This window comes from Ornithorhynchus anatinus, chromosome 19 (assembly GCF_004115215.2).
Source record: "Ornithorhynchus anatinus isolate Pmale09 chromosome 19, mOrnAna1.pri.v4, whole genome shotgun sequence".
Lineage (NCBI taxonomy): Eukaryota > Metazoa > Chordata > Mammalia > Monotremata > Ornithorhynchidae > Ornithorhynchus > Ornithorhynchus anatinus.
In genome coordinates, this window is record NC_041746.1 from 152,998 (window position 1) to 174,295 (window position 21,298).

General features: G+C 60.3%; 1 protein-coding gene across 1 annotated transcript; it reads right to left on the reverse strand.

The window, feature by feature from the left end:
• Positions 1–1,733: 1,733 nt before the first annotated feature.
• DLL1 (delta like canonical Notch ligand 1) lies at positions 1,734–13,121 on the reverse strand. Its single transcript, XM_029046866.2, has 11 exons — positions 12,348–13,121; positions 11,653–11,991; positions 10,461–10,521; positions 9,241–9,498; positions 7,432–7,492; positions 6,945–7,075; positions 6,290–6,459; positions 5,953–6,169; positions 3,715–4,492; positions 2,877–2,994; positions 1,734–2,747 (listed from the first exon to the last, which is right to left on the reverse strand). The coding sequence occupies exons 1-11, from the start codon at positions 12,399–12,401 to the stop codon at positions 2,742–2,744; spliced, it is 2,193 nt and encodes a 730-aa protein (XP_028902699.1). The 5' UTR covers positions 12,402–13,121; the 3' UTR covers positions 1,734–2,741.
• Between the last annotated feature and the right edge of the window lie 8,177 nt (positions 13,122–21,298).

A 21,298-nucleotide genomic window follows, 5' to 3' on the forward strand; every position in this document is an offset into this window, starting at 1 on the left:
CCAAGTTTCCCCCCTCCTCAAGATTGTCCCACCATCCACTTCTGCGTCAAACAGCAACGCCACATCATCAGCTTTAAAGCACTCAATCATCTTGCCCCCTCCTACCTCACCTCGCTACTCCTACTACAACCCGGCCCGCACATTTCGCTCCTCTAATGCTAACCTACTCACTGAACCTAGACCTCATCTATCTCAGCGATGACCTCTCGCTTATATCCTGCCTCTGGCTTGGAGTGCCCTCCCTCCTCATATCTGACAATTACTCTCTCCAACTTCAAAGCCTTCTCGAAGGCACATCTCTTCCAAAAAGCCTTCCCCGACTAAGCCCTCTTTTCCTCTTTTCCCACTCTCTTCTGCCTCACCTTGACTTGCTCCCTTTATTCATCCCTACTCCCAGCTCCACAGAACCTAAATACGTATCTGTAATTTATTTATTTATAGTAACGTCTGTCTCCCCTTCTAGACTCTGAGCTCGTTGCGGGCAGGGAATGTGTCAGATTGTTGTGTTGATTCTTCCAAGTGCTTAGTACAGTGCCCTGCACCCAGGAAGCACTCAATAAATATGATTGATTGATTAATTGATCGATTGAAGGAGAGCCAAAGGGAAATCCCAGGGGAGAGCCATGGAGAGAATCCATAAGGATTGTCATGGGCAGAGCCCAGGGGGAGAGTCTTGGAGATAATCCCTAGGGAGAGCCCCTGTGTGAGAGCCATGGAAAGCAGTGTGGCCCAGTGGAAAGAGAATACACCTGGAAGTCAGAGAACCTGAGTTCCAATTCCAGCTCTGCTACTTCTCTGCTAAGTGACCTCTTTACCTCTTTTACTTCATCTGTAAAATGGGGATAAAAACTGTGAACCTTATGTGGGACAAGGACTGGGTCCAACCTGATTATCCTGTATCTACCCCAGTGCTTAGTACGGGGCCTGACACATAATAAGAGCTTAACAAATACCATTAAAAAAATCCATAGGCAGAGCCATGGGGAGAGCCAAGGAGAGAATCAAAGAGAGAGCCATGGAGAGAATCAAAGGGGAGAGCCGGAGGGGAGAAACACGGGCAGGACCAGAGAAAGCAGCTTGCCTCATTCCCGACCCAATCCGTGCCCTTGCCAGGCATACCCAAGCCCCGTCTCCAGTGCCAGCCCCAGCGTGCCCAGGACCTGCCAAGAACCGGGGAGTGACCTTGGGCCCATCTGTTCCGACCTGCCAGTTGAATCCAAACTCAAATAACTTTGACTGAATGAAGAGAACCAGCTCCAAATCAGCAACACAACATTTGCCATGGCAACCTATTAACTTCCCGAGGAAGTTGGAGCCCAAGCTACGCCGCGGTCAACAGTTTCCTAAAGAACACGCTTCTTTTTCCCGAAAAAGCCAAAGGAAAGAGGCCGATTCACCACCCCCGGTCCCCCAGGGAAACGTGACGGAGAGAAGAGTCAGGTGCCCTGCAGCCTCCTCGGGGGCATCAGGCCTGCCCGTGGGCAAGGACGGCTGGGCAGAACGGACCGGTGGCAACGTCCTGGCTGGGTGCCTGCTGGCTGCACGGGAGGGAGTCTTGCCTGGGACCTGGAAGGCAGAGGAAAGTAGCTCTCCGTCTATCCAACGAAACCATGCAAGAGAGGAAACAATTCTGGGATCGTGTCTGTTTCCAGGAACACAGATAGAGTGGACATACGAGTGGGAGACGGGCAGAGAAGGAGACGGGCAGAAAATGGTGGCAGGCAGACAAGCAGTGGGGAAAAATCCCTTCGGGTGATCATTCATAATATTTATTTTGGAAAAATATTTTAAAAATGAATTTCTTCATTAACAAAAACAGTAAAAAAACATTTGCACAATATTCCATAAATACATTTATATACAAAAAATATAGTCACATAGACTCGAAGTGCCTTTGTACATATTTACCAAAATTTAAATTATAAAAAAGGAACGTCACAAAATACTCAAGCTTTACAGATATCATGAAAATATTTTTACAGATTCAAAAAAATAAGACGCATTTCTCTCCCCACTAGGAAAACACGTTTCAGTGTCCGAAGAGGCGACGAAGGCCGTGTCTGTGTTTCCGCCGGAGGAGGGCTCCGCAGAGCCCGGGGCCCGAGGGGGCGGGGGCGGGGAGGAGAGGAGGGGTGGGGCACGGCACCCAAGGGTGGGCTCCGAGCCCCGCAGGGAGTCTGCTCATTAAATATCTCGCTCAAAAGGGCCTGTCCATAGTGCAATGGGAAGAGTCATCCGAAGGGCAGTGCAACAGGTACCCCGGGGCGGCCGGTGGGTGGCCGGTGGGCGGGCGGCGGGCGGGGAGCGCAAGGAGGGAGGGTGGACACAGCACCTATCGCTGCCCGGTCGCTAACTTCAGCAAGAGAACCAGCTCAGTCTGAATTTAGTTCTTGAGCAGCAGGCCATGGCTACCTCTGCTGTTGCTTCCGCCCCCGGCGGAGGGAGCCCAGGGAGGGTGCCCGCGGAGGATGTCCACGGAGGGAGCCCGCGGAGGACGTCCACGGGGGGAGTCCACGGGAGGAGCCCAGGGAGAGCGCCCCGGGAGGGAGTGGAGTTGAGGGGGCCCGCAGAGGGAGCAGAGTGGAGGCGGCCCAGAGGAGGAGCCCAGGGGAGGGAGGAAGTCCTCCCTTCCTCTCTCCGTCCCTCCTTCCCTCCCTCCTTCCCTCTTTCAGCAGCATTCATTCGTTGGGGCAGAGATCTTCGCCCAAGACAAACAGAGGCTGTGCCGCGTCACTTCCACGTTACACCTGCGGGGCCAAGAGGAGGGTTAGGGTTTGGGGGGAGGCAAGAGGAGAAGGAGACTGTCTCGGTTCGGGCTCTACACCGCGCCTCTGACCGGGGGCGGCGGCGGAGGCGGAGATGGCCGCCCTACTGACCTCTGTGGCGATGATGCACTCGTCCTTCTCCTCTGATATGACATATACCGACTGGTACTTTGTGTCTTTGGAGGTGGAGTACACGGACTCTGGCCTTTTCCTTTCGGACCCGTCGCCGCTGCCGGAGAGCACCAAGATGACCCTTCGCGCATACCGACGACCCCCGGTCTCCCGACCCCGCCCTCCAACCTCATCCGCAGAAGCCCGGCCCCCGGCCCCCACAGCGTTCACCCTCCCCCGCGACAAGTCTCCCAAAACCCGAGACCTCAAACCGCGACTCGTCCACGGCCCCGGGTCCCCAGCCTCCCCATCACCCTATTCAACTCCCCGAGCAATCAGCAGCCCCCCTTGGCCTCCCAACACCCCAACATTTCACCCCCTATTTGTCCACAGCCCAATCCCTCAGGCCCTCACACTTCGTTCGATCCCCCGAGTCACCCGCAGCCCCGTTAGTCTCCCAGTACCCCAACACCCCAACACTCAACCTCCCCGCTCATCCACAGTCCCGATCCCACAGACCACAACTTCATTCGACCCTGAGTCATCGACAGTCCCCCTGACCCCCAACCCTCTAATTGACCCCGTCTCCCCTAAGATTCTCTTAATCTACAGCCCCCCCCAGCTCACCCAGCCCCCAACCACCCAACATCCCGGGCATCCCAACACCCCCGACTCAGTCTCATCCCCTCCTCTCCCATCTTCTGACACCTGGCCATGCCCCCCTGCGTTTCCACGATCCGCCCGGTTCCCGACGCCGGCACTCTCAGAGGCTTCCCCGACATCCTCACGGCGTCCCCCCCACCCCCACCCCGTCCCCCTCACGTGGACGGCTGGCTACCTCTTGAGTGGAGCAGGGGTCCTCTCTGGGGCCTCGGGGGTCGGGGCCTTGCCGAGGTCCTCCCCGCCCCGCTCGGCGCTCTTGAGGTCGGGCACCAAGTTATAATCCACGGCCGGATAGCGGGCCTTGAAGCCGTTGGGCGGGGGCTTACTCTCCCCATGCAGCTCCGCCTTCTTGTTGGTGTTCTTGATCTGGGTGGCGCCGATGACACTGACGGAGATGTCCTTCTCCCTCTGGCAGTTGGCCAGATTGTTCATGGTCTCGGTCTCGCCCCTGACCGGACCCGCCGGGGGCCGCCGCTTCTGGAGTCTGAGCCGGACGCAGACCACGGCGGCGGCACAGCCCAGCAGCAGCGCGAGGACCAGCACCACCCCGGCGCCGACGGCCACCCAGGGGAACGGGCCGCCCCGACCCTCCGTGTGCTTCTGGCTCAGGTCCACGGGCCCGGGCCCCGGGGCCGGCTCGGGGAGCAGGAACTGGCAGTTGAGGCCGCCGTAGCCGCGGGCGCACTGGCACACGTAGCGGCGGTTTCTCTCGTGGCAGGTGGCCCCATTGTGGCAGGGGCCGTGCTCGCACCGGCTGACGGGGGCGCTGCAGTTCTTGCCCGTGTACCCGGGCGGGCACGTGCACGAGTAGTCGTTCACCCCGTCCTGGCACGTGCCTCCGTTGGCGCAGGGCGAGGAGGCGCAGTCGTCCGTGTTGTCGTCGCAGTGGGTGCCCGTGAAGCCGGCCTGACACTGGCACAGGTAGGAGCTCCCGAGATCCACACAGCGGGCACCTGGAACGCGGTGGAGAGAGCCGACGGGTGAGACCGAGGCGGCCAGCCCCGGCGGGGGGACGGGGAGGGGAGCGGGAGGGGGCCCCGCTCCACCTCTGGCCCACCGCGGGCGCGGGCCCAAGAAAGGCGGACTTCCTTGTCTGGTCCAGTCCCCCTCGCTGCAGGAGAGCCCATCGCCCCCCTCCCTCCGCTCCTGGGACAGGACATCCCCCCTTCCCTCTCCTCCCCGCCTCCTGGCCCGTCAAGCTATGAGAGTGAAAATCAAAGCTCGATTTCTGACTTGGGAACAGCTCCAAGGTCAGAAACGTCCAGCTCCCCCCGATACCACGCAAGAGGGCTGGCTGCGCTTTCGAGTCGACCGGAGGGCCGGCTATTGTCACTGAGATGACGATGACACTAGCACTTCCGGGTCCCCACAAGCTTAAAAAGGATAAACCGTGTCCAGGCTTTCGGCCAACGTCCCCTGCACTGCTGGATGGAAGCGAGGACCGGCCGTCTATGGGGAACCGAGCCGCTGGTTCCGGCCTCCGGTGTGCTGGGAGAACGCGTGGACCTCGCAGCTTTGGGGCCTGCTTGACGGGGCCCCTTCCGCCCCTGCCTCAAACCCCTGGGACCCTGGAGCTGCCAGAAGGGGCAGAGCTCCGCGGACTCTCCGGAGCCCCTCTCTCGGCCAAGGCTCCCAGGCGCACACGGGCAGACGAGGCCAGGCCATGCCTGGTTTCCTCCCAGCCAGGACCTCTTGCCCCAAGCGGGTCGACTCTTGAGGGGCTGGGTGACTCCCGTCCCCGGGGAAGGGGGCTCGACTCTCATCCCCAATGCCGATGCCACTTTGTGCCCCGGATTCATTTGGCCATGGGTCAGATGAGCCCAGAAAGGCTCACTGCGCCGGCGTTGGTGCCATGCAGCGTGTCCCGCCAGCTGCCCTGCCAGTTCCACCCTCACCAGGGGCGCCCCCCCAGTCCTCCCCCGGCTCTCCCAGGAGCACAGTAGAGATCCGGTGACTGCCAGGTTTGAACCCCCACCGCGGGCAGAGAGTTGGCCTAAGTGAACCCCATGTGGGACATGACTAGCTTGTGTCTACCCCAGCACTTAGTACAGGGCTTGACATGTGCCAAGTGCTTAGCAAATATGACCATTATTATTATTACTGTTATCATTATTAAGTGGCCATTAGGGCCGAGTGCCGGGTGGCCACTGTGGTCAGAGAGCCGGGCTGGGGGCCCACTGTAGACGGACAGCCAGGCTGGGTGCCCGCTGCAGACCCAAGCCCCGGTGCCTGCTACGGGCAAAAGGAAGAGCCTAAAATCTCAGGGTTTGCCAGGGTTCAGGTCTGAAAGGCCGCTTCCCCAACACACATTTGAACATTGCAGGTTTCCCCAGTCCTGGAGTCTTCCCATTCCCCGGCCCTGAAAGACCCCAGCCTCCCCCAAGCTCCCCGAGGTTCCCCAAACTCCTCTCACCATTGGAGCAGGGTGAGGAACTGCAGTGGTCAATTTTCTTCTCACAGTTGAAGCCCGAGTAGCCCAGAGGGCAGTGGCACAGGTAGCCTCCATCTGGATTATCGGAGCACCGGCCCCCGTTGAAGCACGGGCCGTCGGCGCAGGTCATGGCACTCAGCTCGCAGTTTTTCCCGTAGAAGCCGGGCGGACAGGTACAGGAATAGCTGTTCTCCAGATCCTGGGCGGAGCAGAGGGGATGTCATTTCAAGTCGGTCCCGGAGACGTGGGGGGACCCGTCACCCCTCCCCGCTCCGCTCCCTTCCCTGGGCCGAGTGGGCCGAGCGGGACGGTTCCTCACCGTGCAGCTCCCTCCGTTCTTGCAGGGACCGACGTCGCACTCGTTGATCTCCATCTCACAGTTGGCACCGTTGTAGCCGGGGCGACAAGAGCAAGTGTAGCTTCCCTGGCCGGTGTTGGTGCACGTGGCCCCATTCTGGCAGGGTCTGTGGTGGGTGCAGTAATTGAGGTCTGTGCGGAGGCGAGGGGGAGAGATGGTCAGCACGGGGCCCGGAGCGCCTCGCTTCCCGGGACCGCACAGCGAGTGGGGGTGGGGGGTTGGAGGAGGGGGCAGAAGGTTCGCTTTCCTGGGTGGGCAGAGTAAGCTGGGGAGCGCACGGCTCTCCCGGGATGGCAGAGCGAGCCAGGGAGACTATTCTCCTGGGGCAGGAGAGTGACAGGGAAGGGGGTGAGGAAGGGCAGTGGAGCTGCACTGCCCCCCTGGGGGTGGCACAGTGGGAGAGCACACCGCTAATCCTCTAGACTGTAAGCTCGTCGTGGGCAGGGAGCATGTCTGCCATATTCCATTCTCCCAATCGCTTAGTACAGTGCTCTGCACACAGCAGGCGCTCAATAAATACGGTTAATTGATTGATTGATTGATTGATTGATTGATTGATTGATAGCTCAGGGGTGCTGGTCTCAAAATGTTCTGGGGCCAAGGACAGAAAACTCACCCTGGTTGCAGAAAAGACCTCCCCAGCCTTCCTGGCAGTTGCACTGCCATGGCTGCTGGCAGGTGCCATGCAGACAGCCGGGGTAGCGGATGCACTCGTCACAGTAACGCCCTTGCCAGCCGACTCGACACCTGCACGGAAATTTGCCAAGTCACCGATGGGTGCAGTCCGACTCCCTCCGAAGCCAAGCCCGTCTCCCCTTGGGAAGCCCCTTCCCAAGCGGACCGCGCACCCCCGGGCAAACAACAGCAAACACCTTCCGGTCAAGTTTCCTTCACCAGAAAGCCTCCGGGGGCCCTGGCACCAGCAGCCGCCACCTCTTCGGCCCTCCCTCACATTGGCGAGATCGAGTCCCGCCTCCCCGGCCGGGCCACATCAACCAGCGGGTCGGGCCAGGATCGTCTCCGGGCCGTCTTTGGGGGCACGGTGCCTCCCGGGGAAAGGTGCCCGGGGGCAAGGGTGGAAGGTAAAAGTTCCGGGGACTCACTTGCACTCTCCGGGCTTGTCGCAGAAGCCGTGCTGCTCATTGCACCCTGGCAGGCAGATCGCTGCAACAAAGCACACACGTACAGGTGAGGCGGCGGCCGGCCCACCCCCGGGGCCACCCGGCTCCCGCCACCTCCTGGGCTGGGGAGACCCGCCCTCCTAATTTAGGCGACGGCGCCCAGAGGGGCGGACCTCAGCCCCGGGCTGGCCGAGCGCTGGTGGCATCCAGCCCCTGCGGACTTTCCTCATTGCTGGGAACCGGCGTCTGTCCATCGGTTGGTCTCCGTACAGTTGCACACAGACAAAAGAGGACTTACAGGGCCTCCCCCGCCCCTCTAACCCCTTTTCTTGCCAAAGAGGGTCAGAAGTCCTTTCTCCCTTCCCCCCTCCCCCTCCCAATCCCATGCACAAAGCCCCACCTCTTAGAAGCCCAGAAAGTGTGTGTGGAGATAAGAGTGGACAGCTGGTGTGCAGGGTGCCAGGGCTGGACAGCTGCCCTATTGTCTATTCTCTCCAGCAGCTGCCCCGCTGCAACAATACCGCGGCCCCCCTCCACCCCAACACACACACACACACACACACACACACACACATGTGCGGGGTGGGGGGAGCAAAGGGGGCCTGGCTCTCTCTCCCACACACGCGCACGCACACGCACACGGCCAATGAGAGCGAGGCCTGCTTCCTAGACAGCCTATCCCCATAGAGATCTAATCTACGGCACGCGCGTGATTCCTCAGCAAGGGGGAGGCTGGGGGGAGGAGGGAAACTTTTGTATTTGAATAAGAAAGAGAAATAGTTTAAGTTTATAGCTATCGCGTCCAGGAAAAGAAAACGTGGGGTGGGCTAGTCCCGACCTCGTAAAGGGTCGGAAGAGGGGGTGGGCGGTGCGGGGAGGAGGTCAGGGAGGATGGGAGAGAGTGGGGAGAGGCCCCTTCTCGAGTTGGTTACCCAGCCTGGTTAGAGAGGCGCTCATGAAGCCAGCGGCTCTTCAAGCTCAAATTGACAAAGCCGGGCCAGGCACAATGCCTTGCTCCAAAGGGAACCGGATGGAGAATCGATCTTCTCCTTCCAGCAGGGGTGAATGGGAAAGCAGGAGCCAGGCTCTGCAACGAGCCCTTGCTAGCTTCCAGACCCTCTCCTCCCTGCCTCCCACCCCCAGATACCCTGGCCTCCCTCTCTCCCTCCTTCACTTCCACCTGGTTGTCCCTGCAGGGACTCCCTGACACACACACACACCCTGTGGGACCTACCTCCGCCAGGTGAGAAGGGGAGGGGGAGAGGGGAGAGACGGGGCGGTCGATACTGCTCGTCCCCGGAAAGCAAAGCCGAAACTTCTCTGGACCACAAACTGCACGCCCTGCCAAGCAGGCCCGGAGGTAGGCAGACTATGCATGTGGGTGGTGGGGACTAGCGATGGGCAGCCAGTGAAGTTGGGTTGTGGGGGAGGGAGGAGAGATTCTGCCCACTGGGGCACTAAGAGATTGGCTTCCTCCCTGTCTCGGTCTTCTGGCCGGCTGGCCGGAAGCAACCCCCGGCATCCCTGCTTGCCCCAGGGTGGTGACACCTACCACGTACCACGCCACCGCCGGAGCAGCGTGGGGCCGGGCACCGGCCAGCCGACCGCCATGTATTGGACTGACTGACCCCGGGCCACCACGCTGCTTCTCCGAGGGCCTGGACAGGGGCGGATCAGGACCCCTCATCTCGTGTGCAACATACCACGTGCAGACACACACGCCTGTACACGCAGGCCCACACACCAACACACAGGCTAGGATCCGCATGGGTGAAATTTCGAGGTACTCACGTTCGGTACAATACTGGCCCTTCCAGCCGGGGTCGCACACCTTCTCGCCTCGCTCCCCGCATGTGAAGTGGCCGAAAGCGTCATCCCGGGGGCGGCAGAAGACGGAACAGCCATCGCCGTAGTAGTGCTCATCACAGACAAAGCGGTACGAGTACTTGAGGTCCGTGCGGCCGCTGCTGTGAAGATCCTGGGACCACTCCTCGCCCACGGTCAGGTGCCGCTGGGTGGCCAGGCGGCTGATCAATCGTTCCGGATTCTCTGCAGCCACAGAGGAGAGGGCCCTGAGCCCAGCGGGGACAGGGAGGAGGCCGGGGGAGAGAGTCTGGGGGACCCAGGGATCAGGAAGAGGTGATGGGTCTAGAGGGAGACAGGCAGGAGGCCAGGGGAAGCTGGGAAAGGTGGGGGCAGGAGGGAGAGGGTCAGGGGCAGAGAGAGACTAGGGGCGGGAAGGCTGAGGAAGCAGGGAGAGCCTGGGGGAAGCAAGGAGAGAGCAGGGGGTAGGAAGGCAGGGGAAGCAGGAAGAGGTGGCTGGAGGGCAAAGCTGGAAGAGATTACAGGGTAGGAGAGCGAGGTGGACAGGGAGAGATGGCAGGGCTGGAAGGAGAGATGGTGGAAGTAAGTCAGGGGAAGCAGGGAGAGGGGGCGGTTGGAGGAAGAGAGTGGAGTGTGGGAGGGCAGGAGAAACCAGGAGAGATGGCAAGGCTGGAGGGAGAATCTAGGGGGCAGGAGGGGACAGGATGGCAGAGGGAGCAGGGAGAGCCAGGACCTGGAGGGAGAAACTGGGGGCAGTAGGACAGGGGAGCGGGAAGAGGGAGGTGGCCGGAGGGAGAGAGTCGGGGGCCAGGAAGGCAGAGGGAGCAGGGATTCCTGGCCAAGCTTGAGGGACAGGCTGGAGGACAGAGGGGGCAGCTGGAGGAAAAGAGTAGCACGTAGGAAGGCAAGGGGAGCAGGGACAGGGGGTGGCTGGAGGGGGAGAGTAGAAGACAGGAGGGCAAGGGGAGCAAAGTCTGGGGGAGGAAAGGGAGAGAACTGTTGGACTATTGGGGGAGGGAGTCAGGAGAGGAATCCTGAGAAGTTCTAGGTCAGCAGGCGAGCCCCGGAAGCACAGAGGTTATAAGAGTTTCCATTGCAGAGGGAAGTAGAGGAAGCCAGAGTCCGTCTTGCCCCTGTCCACCGCCCCCCACCCCCACCCCTTCCCTGCAGGCAGTCGAGGGATTTACCTGTAGTGAGATCATCGGGGGAATCCGTGTGAAGAGCTTCGATGATGAGCGAAAACGTTCCCTAGAAAAAAGGAAAAAGGAAATGAGTGCGAATCTGACATCCAGAAAAAACCGAACCTGGGCGACAGCGGCGGCGGGGGGCTGGGGTGGGGACCGGGGCTCGCTTTTCTCAAGGAAATGGAACAACTTTTTGAAGATTGGCTTCCTGGAATGTTTTTTCAGCCTGTTAATACAGGATAGAGAGTGTGTGTCTATGTGTGTATGGTGGGGGGCGGGGGAGTGGAGGGGTAGCGGGGAGGAGGGGAAGAGAGAGCAGTTGTCATTAATCTTGGCACTTGGGCTCACCCAGTTTCACACAGTGGGTCTGAGGGGGAAGGGCGGCAGAAGGGAGTCTCTGGGAGTTTCACGCGGGGCCGACAGTGACAGAACCCGTCCCTCCGAAGAAGTGTCGGGGGATGGAGGGGAACAGAAGTGGGGAAATCAAAACTTTCCCACACTCTAGGCCCCGTCCGTTTCGGACTGATAGCGTGGAGGAGAAGTGGGGGTCGGCGAGGTCCAGAATCGAATGCTGTGAATACCCTCCCCCCACGGGGCGCCTTCCTCTGAAGCTACGGCCAGAAGCTCAGTGGATTCCTGCTGGGCCTGAACCCCCTCTGGACTGCCGGGCCCGAACCCCACCTGGGCGGCCGGGCCCGAACCCCACCTGGGCGGCCGGGCCTGAACCCCACCTGGGCGGCCGGGCCCGAACCCCACCTGGGCGGCCGGGCCCGAACCCCACCTGGGCGGCCGGGCCCGAACCCCACCTGGGCGGCCGGGCCCGAACCCCACCTGGGCGGCCGGGCCTGAACCCCATCTGGACTGCCGGGCCTGAATCCCATCTGGGCGACCGGGCCTGAACCCCACCTGGGCGGCCGGGCCTGAATCCCATCTGGGCAACTGGGCCTGAACCCCACCTGGGTAGCCGGGCCCTCATCCTTTCTCCCTCTCTCCCCGTCATCCATCCCTGGGGCTTTCTCTGGGCCACTTGATCCCTGCCGGTCCTTCCGCGCTGGGGCAAGTCCCGGCTTGGTCGAACCTCGCACACCTCCACACCGCCGCATACACACAGACCCACATCCCACCCCTCACACCCACCGACCCCGCGCACACACACACGTAGGCAGGAGGGCGGGGGAGGGGGCCGACGACTCACGGGCCAGGTGAAGCCGAAGGGGAAGCGGATGGGGTTGGTGAAGGCCGGGTCCTTTCCGCGGGCGCCGTCGGGGACGCTGAAGGAGTTGGCGCCCAGCACCGGGGTGACGGCGCTGCCGTAGGTGCAGGGCGGCTCCGGGGACACGCTGGCCTGGTAGTGCTTGAGGCAGACGCGGAAGAACGTTTTGCAGTCGCAGTGCAGTTGCAGGCCCGGGGCGGGGGGCGCCGCGGGGGGCGCGGGGGGCGCGGGGGCGCCGCCGCAGCAGTTGCGGTTCCCCGGCAGCCCCTTGTTGTTGACGAACTCCTGCAGCCTCAGCTCGAACACGCCGGACCCGCAGACCTGCAGGGGATGGGGGGTGGAGGGGATGGGGGGGGGGGGGAAAGCGGCGGTGGGAGGAGCCCGGCGACCGGAGTCCCCGCTGCCCACCCCCCCGGGGGGGACCGACCCACGGACCCGCGGACCCACCCTCGGCCCCTCTCCGCTGACCCCCGCGGCCCGCGGCAGCCTCGGCGGGACCCAGGCGTCCGACCGCCCACCCGGGGCCGGCTCAAGTCCAGGGCGGCGGCGGCGACTTTACCCCGGACACGGGTCGGTGAGGCCGGCCGGACTCCCGGGGCCGGGGGCCGCCTCCTCCGGGCGCGGCCGGACGGACCCAGCCGCCCGGTCCTCCGGCCCGTCCCCCCGAGGTCCTTTACCTGGGGCAGGAGGGCGGTGACCACGACCAGGGTCAGCGTGGACGGCGGTCCCATGTCGGCTCCGCCGGAGGGCCTCGTCCTCTCCCTTTCGGTGGCGCGGCGGGGTCGAGCCCTTGCTGGGAAAGGAGGGTCTGGCGGGGAGCCCCGTCCCGGACCGGCCTCCTGCCCCGGCCTCACTGTCCGTCCGTCCGTCGGTCGGTCGGTCGGTCGGTCGGACGGTCGGTCGGTCCGGGGCCGCCGGAGCCTCGGCCCTCGAGGGGAGCCCGCCGGGAGGAAGGAGAGGCGGATGTCCTCGCCCCGGCAACTTTCGATTTTCTGCCCTTCCCGGGCCGTCCCCGGGGGCGGGCGGGCCACGCCGCCTTCGCCCTCTCTCGGCCGCTCGCTCCTTCTCTTCGGGAGACGGGGGAGCGAGAGACCGCGAGAGACAGCGAGAGAGACGGCCCCCGACCTCCCCCGCAACGTTTCGCTCAATTGGCAGGCGGCTTCCGGGCGAGAGGGCGAGCCCTGGATATCCCCGAGGTCTCCGGGCGGGTCCGGCGGAGGGTCCGGCGGAGGGTCCGGCGGAGGGTCCGGCGGAGGGTCCGGCGGAGGGCCGCGGAGGGGCGGCCCCTGCAGATGGTCTCTCGCAAGGCTCAGAGCGGCGGCGGCGATGCTTTTCGGAGACCACGTTAGGCTCGAGCTCCTTGGCCGCGGCAAGTGATCTGGGTTGGGTCGTTTATTGGTTTTTCCTTTCTTTTCAACGAATCCAAGGAGAAGAGAATTTTAAAAAGGATGAACCACACGCCGAGGGGGAGAGTTTTTTGGGGGGGTGGGGTGGGGAGGGGGGTGGTCTGGAGCGGGCCAGCTCGCGCGCGCGGCTGCTTGTTGCCCGCCGGTCCGGGCCCACGACGTTTGGCCTCCGCCCGCCGGGGTCTCCCCTCCTCTGGGCCGGGGGGGGGGTCTGCTCTCCTCTCCTCTCCTCCCCTCTCCTCTCCTCTCCTCGCCTCTCCTCGCCTCTCTGCTGGGCCGGGCCCGGTCGGTGAGGGGAAGCTCTGGCCGTGAGTCCCTTGTCCGTCCGTCCGTCCTTCCTTCCTTCCTTCCTTCCGTCCGTCCGTCCGTCCGTCCGACCGTCCCTTGTCCGTACCGCCCGCCGCCCGCCGCCTGCCTCCCGCCGCCCGCCGCCCGCCGCCTTATATCCCGCCGGACGCCGGCGCGCTTAATGACATGCAAATGGGCGGACCCCCAATCTGGCCAGACCTGTCACAAAGGAACCTTTTCCAACCCCTCTCAATGGATCGCCAAATGGTCAGTGAGCTGTAAAATGTGCAACCCTCCTCCCCTCCCCCGCCCGCCCCGCCCCCCTCCTCCTCCTCCTCCTCCTCCTCCTCCTCCTCCTCTTCCTCCTCCTCCTCCTCCTTCTTCTTCCCTCCTCCTCCTTCCCCTCTCCTCTTCCTCCTCCTCTTCCCTTTCTCCTTTTCCCTTTCCTTCTCTTCCTTCTCCTCCTCCTTTCCTCTTCCTTCTTTTCCTCTTCCTCCTCCTCCTTCTTCTTCCCTCCTCCTCCTTCCCCTCTCCTCCTCCTCTTCCCTTTCTCCTTTTCCCTTTCCTTCTCCTCCTCCTTTCCTCTTCCTTCTTTTCCTCTTCCTCCTCCTCCTTCTTCTTCCCTCCTCCTCCTTCCCCTCTCCTCTTCCTCCTCCTCCTCTTCCCTTTCTCCTTTTCCCTTTCCTTCTCTTCCTTCTCCTCCTCCTCCTTTCCTCTTCCTCCTCCTCCTCCTCTTCCCTTTCTCCTTTTCCCTTTCCTTCTCTTCCTCTTCCTCCTCCCTTTCCTTTTCCTCCTCCTCCCTCCTTTTCCTCCTCTTTCTCCTCCCCTCCTTTTTCTTTCCTCCTCTTCTCATCCCTTTCTCCTCTTCCTTCTCTTCCTCCTTTTCCCTTCCTCCCCTTCCTCCTTTCTTCCTCATCCTCCTCCTCTTCCTCTTTTTCCTCCTCCTCCCCTCCTCCTTTTTCCCTCCTCTTCCTACTTTTCCTCTTCCTTCTCATCCTTGCCTTCTCTTCCTCCTCTTCCCACTTTTCCTCTTCCTCCTCCTCCTCTTTTTCCCTCCATCCTCTTCCTCCTCCTCCTGTTCTTCGCATAAAACCAAATGTCACTCCTTTATATTCCTGCCCAATTTTCCCCGCAAGCCCCCTTTCCCCTCCCCTCCCTCCCTTTCCCCAACGCGCCCGCCTTGCCCTCAGCTCCGGGCAGAGCGAAGGCCACCCCCTGCCCCTGCCCCTGCCCCTGCCCCTGCCCCTGCCCCTGCCCCTGCTCCTGCCCCTGCCCTCTCTCCTCCCAGCTCTCCGCGCCGGGGGGCAGGTTCGCCCGCAGGCCCGCGATCACCACTCCATCCCAGCAGGAAAATAACTCACAGGCTCAGACACCTGAAAAGCGCCAAAGATCTGGCTGGGTCTGAGGACCCTCGGCCCAGCGCCCCTCCCCAAGGCCGCCCGCGACGACCGCTCTGCGAGCCCCGCTGCCCCTGCCGGGTTGCGGGGTGGGGAGCTTAGCCTTAGAGGACAGGTACTTGGGGGACTGCACATGAAATCATCCATCCGCCTCGGAAATCCGCCACCGATCCAAACTCCTTATTTGGGGCTTGACTTGGACATCCCACCCGGGGACAGGGGGCGAGGGGAAAGGATGGGGAAGCCGGGATGAGGTGTGTGCACAGGGAAGGAGAGACGGTTGGGGGCTCTTCAAACTTCGGAAACTGCTGGGAAAGAGATCGGGACGCAAACCTCTGAGCGTGTTGCCCAGGTCGGCCCTGGCATAGACAGCGGGGACCGGGGGAGGGGAGGAGGAGGAGGAGGAGGAGAAGGACGAGCGGGAGGCGGGGGAGGGCGAAGAGGGGGCATGGGGAGGGGGGAGGCAAAGGAGGAGCTTAGGCTTTCCTCACGCTTCTCTTCCTCCTCCTCCTCCTCCTCGTCGTCGTCCTCCTCCTCCCCCCTCCTCCTCCATCTCTTCATCCTCATCCTTGCTTTGCCCCGAATTTCCGTCTATGCGGAACGCAGGCCAAAACCACTTGTTTCCCAGGTCTGGACTCCTGGCTGCCCCTGGCGAAGGACAGTTATCATCCACTTTCCCCTGGGTCCTCCCGTCTGCCCGTCTGTCTCTCTTTCTCTCTGTCTCTGTCTCTTGCTCGCTCGCTCCCGATCCCCTGCGCTTTTTTTTTTTTTCCTCTCCCCTTCTCCTCCTTCAGCTTGGTAAAAAGTGAGTTTGGTGTGTGTCGCTCGCGTGGCTGTCATTAAGGCAGTTTGTTATTGTGCGAAGGCTGAATCAGTCGGCTCTTTGTCCTCTCAGCTGTATGGTAATGCGGGCAGCACCTGCTCGGCCGCACAATGCGGCCGAGTGAAAGAGCCCCTCGGCGCACGCTGCTGCCGCGGCAACAATGGCCGCCACATATTTTAAAGAAATCCCTTCCAGCAAAAAAAAGAAAAAAACAACACCCTAAAAAACATCTTTACACCAACCGCCACCTTATTATTTTTTTGCACATCCATCAGACACTAGAACTTTTGTTTTGATTATTTTTTAAGAGATAGTGGGGGGATCACACACACACCCAGGCCTACGGATATGGGCCCTCAACTCAGAAAAAGGGGGAAAAAATTCTTAATTATGCTTGCAAGGATTTTTTTTTAATTGGCCTCATTCCTCTGACTCTTGCCCACCGTTTTGCACTGGGACTTCCCATCCTTGCCCCTTGCCCACCTCCCCCCCACCTTCCCTAACTCTCTCTCTCCACCGCCACCCCCCACAACCCAACACCTATGGGCTGCAGGGGGTTTCCCTGGGAGGAAGGTGACACTGCCTGAACAAATGCCATTTTCATTCTAACAGATCGTTTCCGTCCAGATTAAGCTAGCGGGGTTGGTCACAATAACCCTCTGGACGTGTCTGCTGGGCTACAAGCTTTATTAGGGTGAAGCGATTGCAGGGAAACGTGCATTTGCACGGCAAGATGGGACTTTCATTGAAGCAGATGTCTTGCTCACAAATTATCTTACAATGCCTTGGGAGAAAGGGGGGAAAAAAATGTGTAACGCTTCTTCCAGTAAAATCCCGGGTGCTGCCAGAAAACCCTCCGGCATGCGAGCTCAGGGACATCACCTTGACTCACGGCTGGCCTCCGCTTCCGCCCTACCTGCGAAGTCAAAAGGGATCGACCCGCCCAGGGCTAAATTTGAGGTTTCCATTGCTCTCCTGAGTGGCTGGGGGCTGGGGCTTAGAGGAGGGGGCTGAGGGGCTGGGGGGCCGGGGGCAAGGCTGTCGGGGCACATGGATGCCCCGTAACGTTGGCTTTAACTCGAGGACGCTTTCAGGGCCGTCGCCACCGAGTCCTTGTCTTCGGCAATGAGACTCCTCCCTCCCGGCCCCCCCTCTCAGGTGCTGTCGAGACTTGCTGAAGAAGCAGCGCTAACCTCCATCTCCCATTTTTATGGCATTGTTAAGCGCTCACTACGGGCCGGCCACTATACTAAGCGCTGGGGTACCCCCTTCCCCGAAGGCACCGGCCACAGCGAATCGCAGACGACTCTTGCTACCTAATGTCACAGACTACTTCTCTTTAGCCGGTGACAAGTTTCTTATGAACCTCGAATTCAGGCGGAATCTGTTTCGCACCTGGAATTTAAAGAAATTGCATAGGGAAGGCCAAATGTTGAGCTCATGGGAGAGGGGAGGGGAGGGGAAGGTGCCGGTGGAAAGGTCGCAGGGGGAGACTCCTTCTAAAGAGAACATTGGCTCTACATGGAGGTGAAAAGTGATAGCGGTAACATCACCGCAGATCTTTTAATCGGATGCTAGAGTTAGAAATTCCTCTCATTTGCAACTCTGTTTAAAAAACTGGAAATAAAAAGTTCCACGCGTAAGGGCTTAGCTTTTTTATATAAATATATTTAAAAAAACCTTGCCCCGAATCTTTAACAAACCCCCTCAGTACCAAGTATTTGTTAAATTGACGCGGCACAGATTTCTCGATTACTGCGGTAAAGCGTAACTGAAAGGCCTCGAAAAATCCATCAGAACCCTGCCCAAAGGGCTCATTCTCTTCCAACTTAATTTATGCCACGCGATTCTGTATTGGGGAAATCAAGCAGAAAGCTTTTTTTTCCCCTTCCACCCCCACCTCCTCCTCCTTCTCCTCCTCTTCTCTCTCCTCCTCCTCCTCCTCCTTTCTCTCCTCCTCTCTCTCCTCCTCCTCCTCCTTTCTCTCCTCCTCTTCCTTTCTCTCCTCCTCCTCCTCTCTTCTTCTTCGTTTCTCTCTTTCTCTCTCTCTCTCTCTCTCCTTCCGTCCCGTTCCGTCTCCCGATCCCCGCGCCCTTTCTCTTTCCCTGTCCCTCCTCCCTCTTTCTCAGATGCTGGGCTAGCGGGGACTGTTTAACCAAGTGTTTCTATAGGACCCTGTTGTAGTTTAACTCCTGCCCACCAGTAGCTGGGAGGAACAAAGGAGGGGCTCGAGGTCTAACCATTCATCCTTTCTTTGCACTTTAATTTTCATTGATTGGGAAGACAAGGGGAGCCCTTAGGGATTTGAGCTGAAGGGAATGACACGCCTTCAGACGCGATCAGCCCCTAGCCAGCCATCTGCTCCTAACCAAATGGCGTTTTTTCACTCCCCAACCGCATGTCTCTATACTCCCATAACGCAGCGCCCCCAGCCCCACAGACGCGCGAGGGAGCTTAAGTTAAAGTATGTTCAAGAGACCTGCGGTGGTGTTAGCCCGCGCCCGCAGCTGCGCACCCTCACCTTGCTCCTCGAAGAAGGGCCCTGAACTCTCGCTGAAACCCTTCTGGATGCCCCGGCCGAGTCACGGGGCAAAGGGCAACTGCAGAAGGCCTCCACGTCAGCAGACGCCCGGGGTCGGGTGCTGGGACAGTGCGCCGGGGTGTGGAGACAGGGGCACGGCTAGAAAATCGGAATGAAATACCTGTTTCCCCTCCCTCCCGCTACCCACCACCGCCTCGGACTGTAATAATAATAATAATAATTATGGCCTTTGTTAAGCACTATGCAGCAAGCACTGCTCTAAGCGCCGGGGTAGACACAGTCCCTGTCCCGCACCAGGCTCACACCCTTGATCCCCATTCTACAGATGAGGGAACCGAGGCTCAGAGAAGCGAAGTGACTTGCCCAAGGTCACACAGCAGGCAAGTGGAGGATCCGGGAGTAGAACCCACCACCTCTGACTCCCCAGCCGTGCTCTTGCTACTAGGCCAGGCTGTAAAGCCCTCTTGGGGCAGGGGCTGTGCCCGGCCTCGTTAACCAGGATCCACCCACTCAGCACAGTGCTTAGCGTAGCAGCAGCACCCCCCGCCCCCCACCCCCACCCCCACCCCCGGGCTGTGCGGGACGAGCCCACGACGACAGTCGAGGGTTCGGTGGGACGAGCGTCAATCCTCACCGGCAGGGTTTGCATCCCGGCTCCATCCCCCGTCCCAGCCGGGTGGCAGGGAGGGGTGGGCACTTGGAAACGACCCTAGAGCAGAACACCCCCGCCCCTCCCGGACCCGAAAAACCAGAAGCTGAAGGCGGGTTCGGTTTTGTGTATCAACAGCTCCGCAGACAGGGCCGAGTTTTGGTGCTCTCTCGGGCGGGCTGTGTACCCAACAGACCCGCCGAAAACCAGGGCCGCTTCTCTCCCCAGAAGAATGAGGAATCCGTGTACAGAACAACAAAGTCGAAAACTTCCAGTTAGCCAATCTTGTGTTGATCAAACATGCCAGCTGACTTGGAAGGGGGCCTGAAAGCATGTTTATTAATTAGTATTAGCATCACATCGCTCGTCAACATAGCCTCTGCCTGCTCTCCGTCCCTCAGAGGGTTTTTGTGTTTTTATAGGCATAAAAACCGCAGGCTTAAACCTTCCTGCTGTACACCCGGAGGGGCGCACCCCATCACGTGCCGAAAGGAGAGTTGGATGGGCGCCTCCTAAACGCGTGGGGCTCACACAGCAAGGTATAGCAAGTAGACGTTCTTTACAGGCAGAAAGGGAAATCCTGGGCCGGCACACTCACCCTCAGACAGACAGACAGACGGACACGCACAGACGCCCGCCTCCCCATACCCTGCTCAATGATACCGAACGTAAATTTCAACGTTGGCAGATCGCTGCGCTGATTCTTCTAATAGGGACTCCCACGAATATTCGGGGATTCGTGGAGGGCGGGGGGTGGGGTGGGGGGTCGGCGAGAGGTCGGGGTTCGGGGCGCTTCTGCTCCCCTCCCCGGGCCCCGGTTCGTCCCGGTGCTGGCTCTTTTCGGGGAACTCTTTCCTGCGGGTTTTTTTTTTTTAATGGGAGGGGGGGTTGTTTTTTTCCTGGGCGCTGGGAGCCGTGATAAGTTTAGCGCGGAGGTTCGCCCAAAGTTGCAAAGGCATGTGCTGATTTGAATGAGAAAGGGCGGGTCGCGTGGCTCAGCTGGCACCCAGAGAACGCAGATGATGGATAAGCGGCAGCTTAGTGGCTTTTTCTCCCGCCCCCCCTTCCCTTGCCCCCCTCTTACCCCCCTCCCCTTCTTCTTTCCCAAATCGCGAATCATCTGCTCCAACCCTTCCTTCGCCTCTTATTTCCATAACAAAGCGTGTGTGTTTACCTGGGACCCTAGAGGGCCGAAGGGGCATTCCTTTGTCTCTAGATCAGATTACTGCGGCCAGCTGCTCTTCCGCCTTGCCCTCTCCCTCTCCCTCTCTCCTTCCCTTCCCTCCCTCCTTCCCTCCTTCTCTTCCTCCCTCCCTCCATCCCTCCTTCTCTTCCCTCCCTCCCGGGGTGCCTCCGGGGAGGGGGAAGCAGGTTTAATATTCCGGCGAGGGGTGAGGCCGGTCGCGTGCCGCTGTCCGCCCGGGGCCCGTCTACCGGTTCCCGAGGGCCGATTCGGCGAAGGTGGCCAGCCCGGTTCCCGGGGCGGGACTGCACACCCTCCGGGTTACAGAAACACGGCCAACATCTCATTCATCCATTCCTTTTCTCTTTCTCCCTCCCCGTCTCTCACACACGAACGCTGACGATAATAATAATAATAGTGGTATTTGTGAAGTGCTTACTAGGTGCCAGGCACTGGGGTGGTTACAAGCAAATCGGGTTGGACAGAGTCCCTGTCCCCACACGGGGCTCAGTCTTAATCCCCATTTTACAGACGAGGGAACTGGGGCCCAGAGAAGTGAAGGGACTGGTCCAAGGCCACAGAGCGGACAAGAGGCAGAGCCGGGATTAGAACCCATGACCTTCTGACTCCCAGGCCTATGCTCTACCCACTACGCATGCTGCCAGATGCACACGAGACACCCAGAGTCCTCACCACGAACGTCCTCTCTTCTAGGGAACCCGGTTTAGCTCCAGGCGATTTTCCTGAAGTGGGTGCAGAGACCCGGCCCCTCTCTCCTTCCCTGACTGACTCCCAGGATCCAGCTGCCCCAGTTTGGAGGGGTGCTCCTCTTTCTAAAACTTCCACTCTGGAAGTGGCTTGGGTCCTGGGGCTCCTGGATAGGGACTGCCAGGAGAGGGCGAGGGGTGAGAGGAGGCGGGACGGGGGTGACGCCCGCCTGGAATCGTGCCACATCAGGGAGCCAAGGCCTAGAGGCAGCTTCCAACCCAAGTTTTACCAAATGGGTGTTGAATTTTCAACACCCTGATCAGGATCAGGAAGGATTCTGATCCTTCAAGCACTTAATACAATGCTCTGCACACAGTAAGCGCTCAATAAATACATTTGAATGAGTCTTCATCCCACCGCCCTTTCCTTTCCTCGCACACCTTTGTGCCTGACCACGGTCGAGAGACCACAGAGACTTGCTGCTTCTGGTTTAGGGTTGGCTGGCCAGCCTTCCAGAAGTGACCATGAAGAGGAGGAAAAGGAGGATGCAGAGACTGAAGATGAGGAGGAGGGAAGAAGTGCAAGAAGAGGAGGAGGAGGAAGACAGAGAAGATGGGAGAGGAAGTAGACGT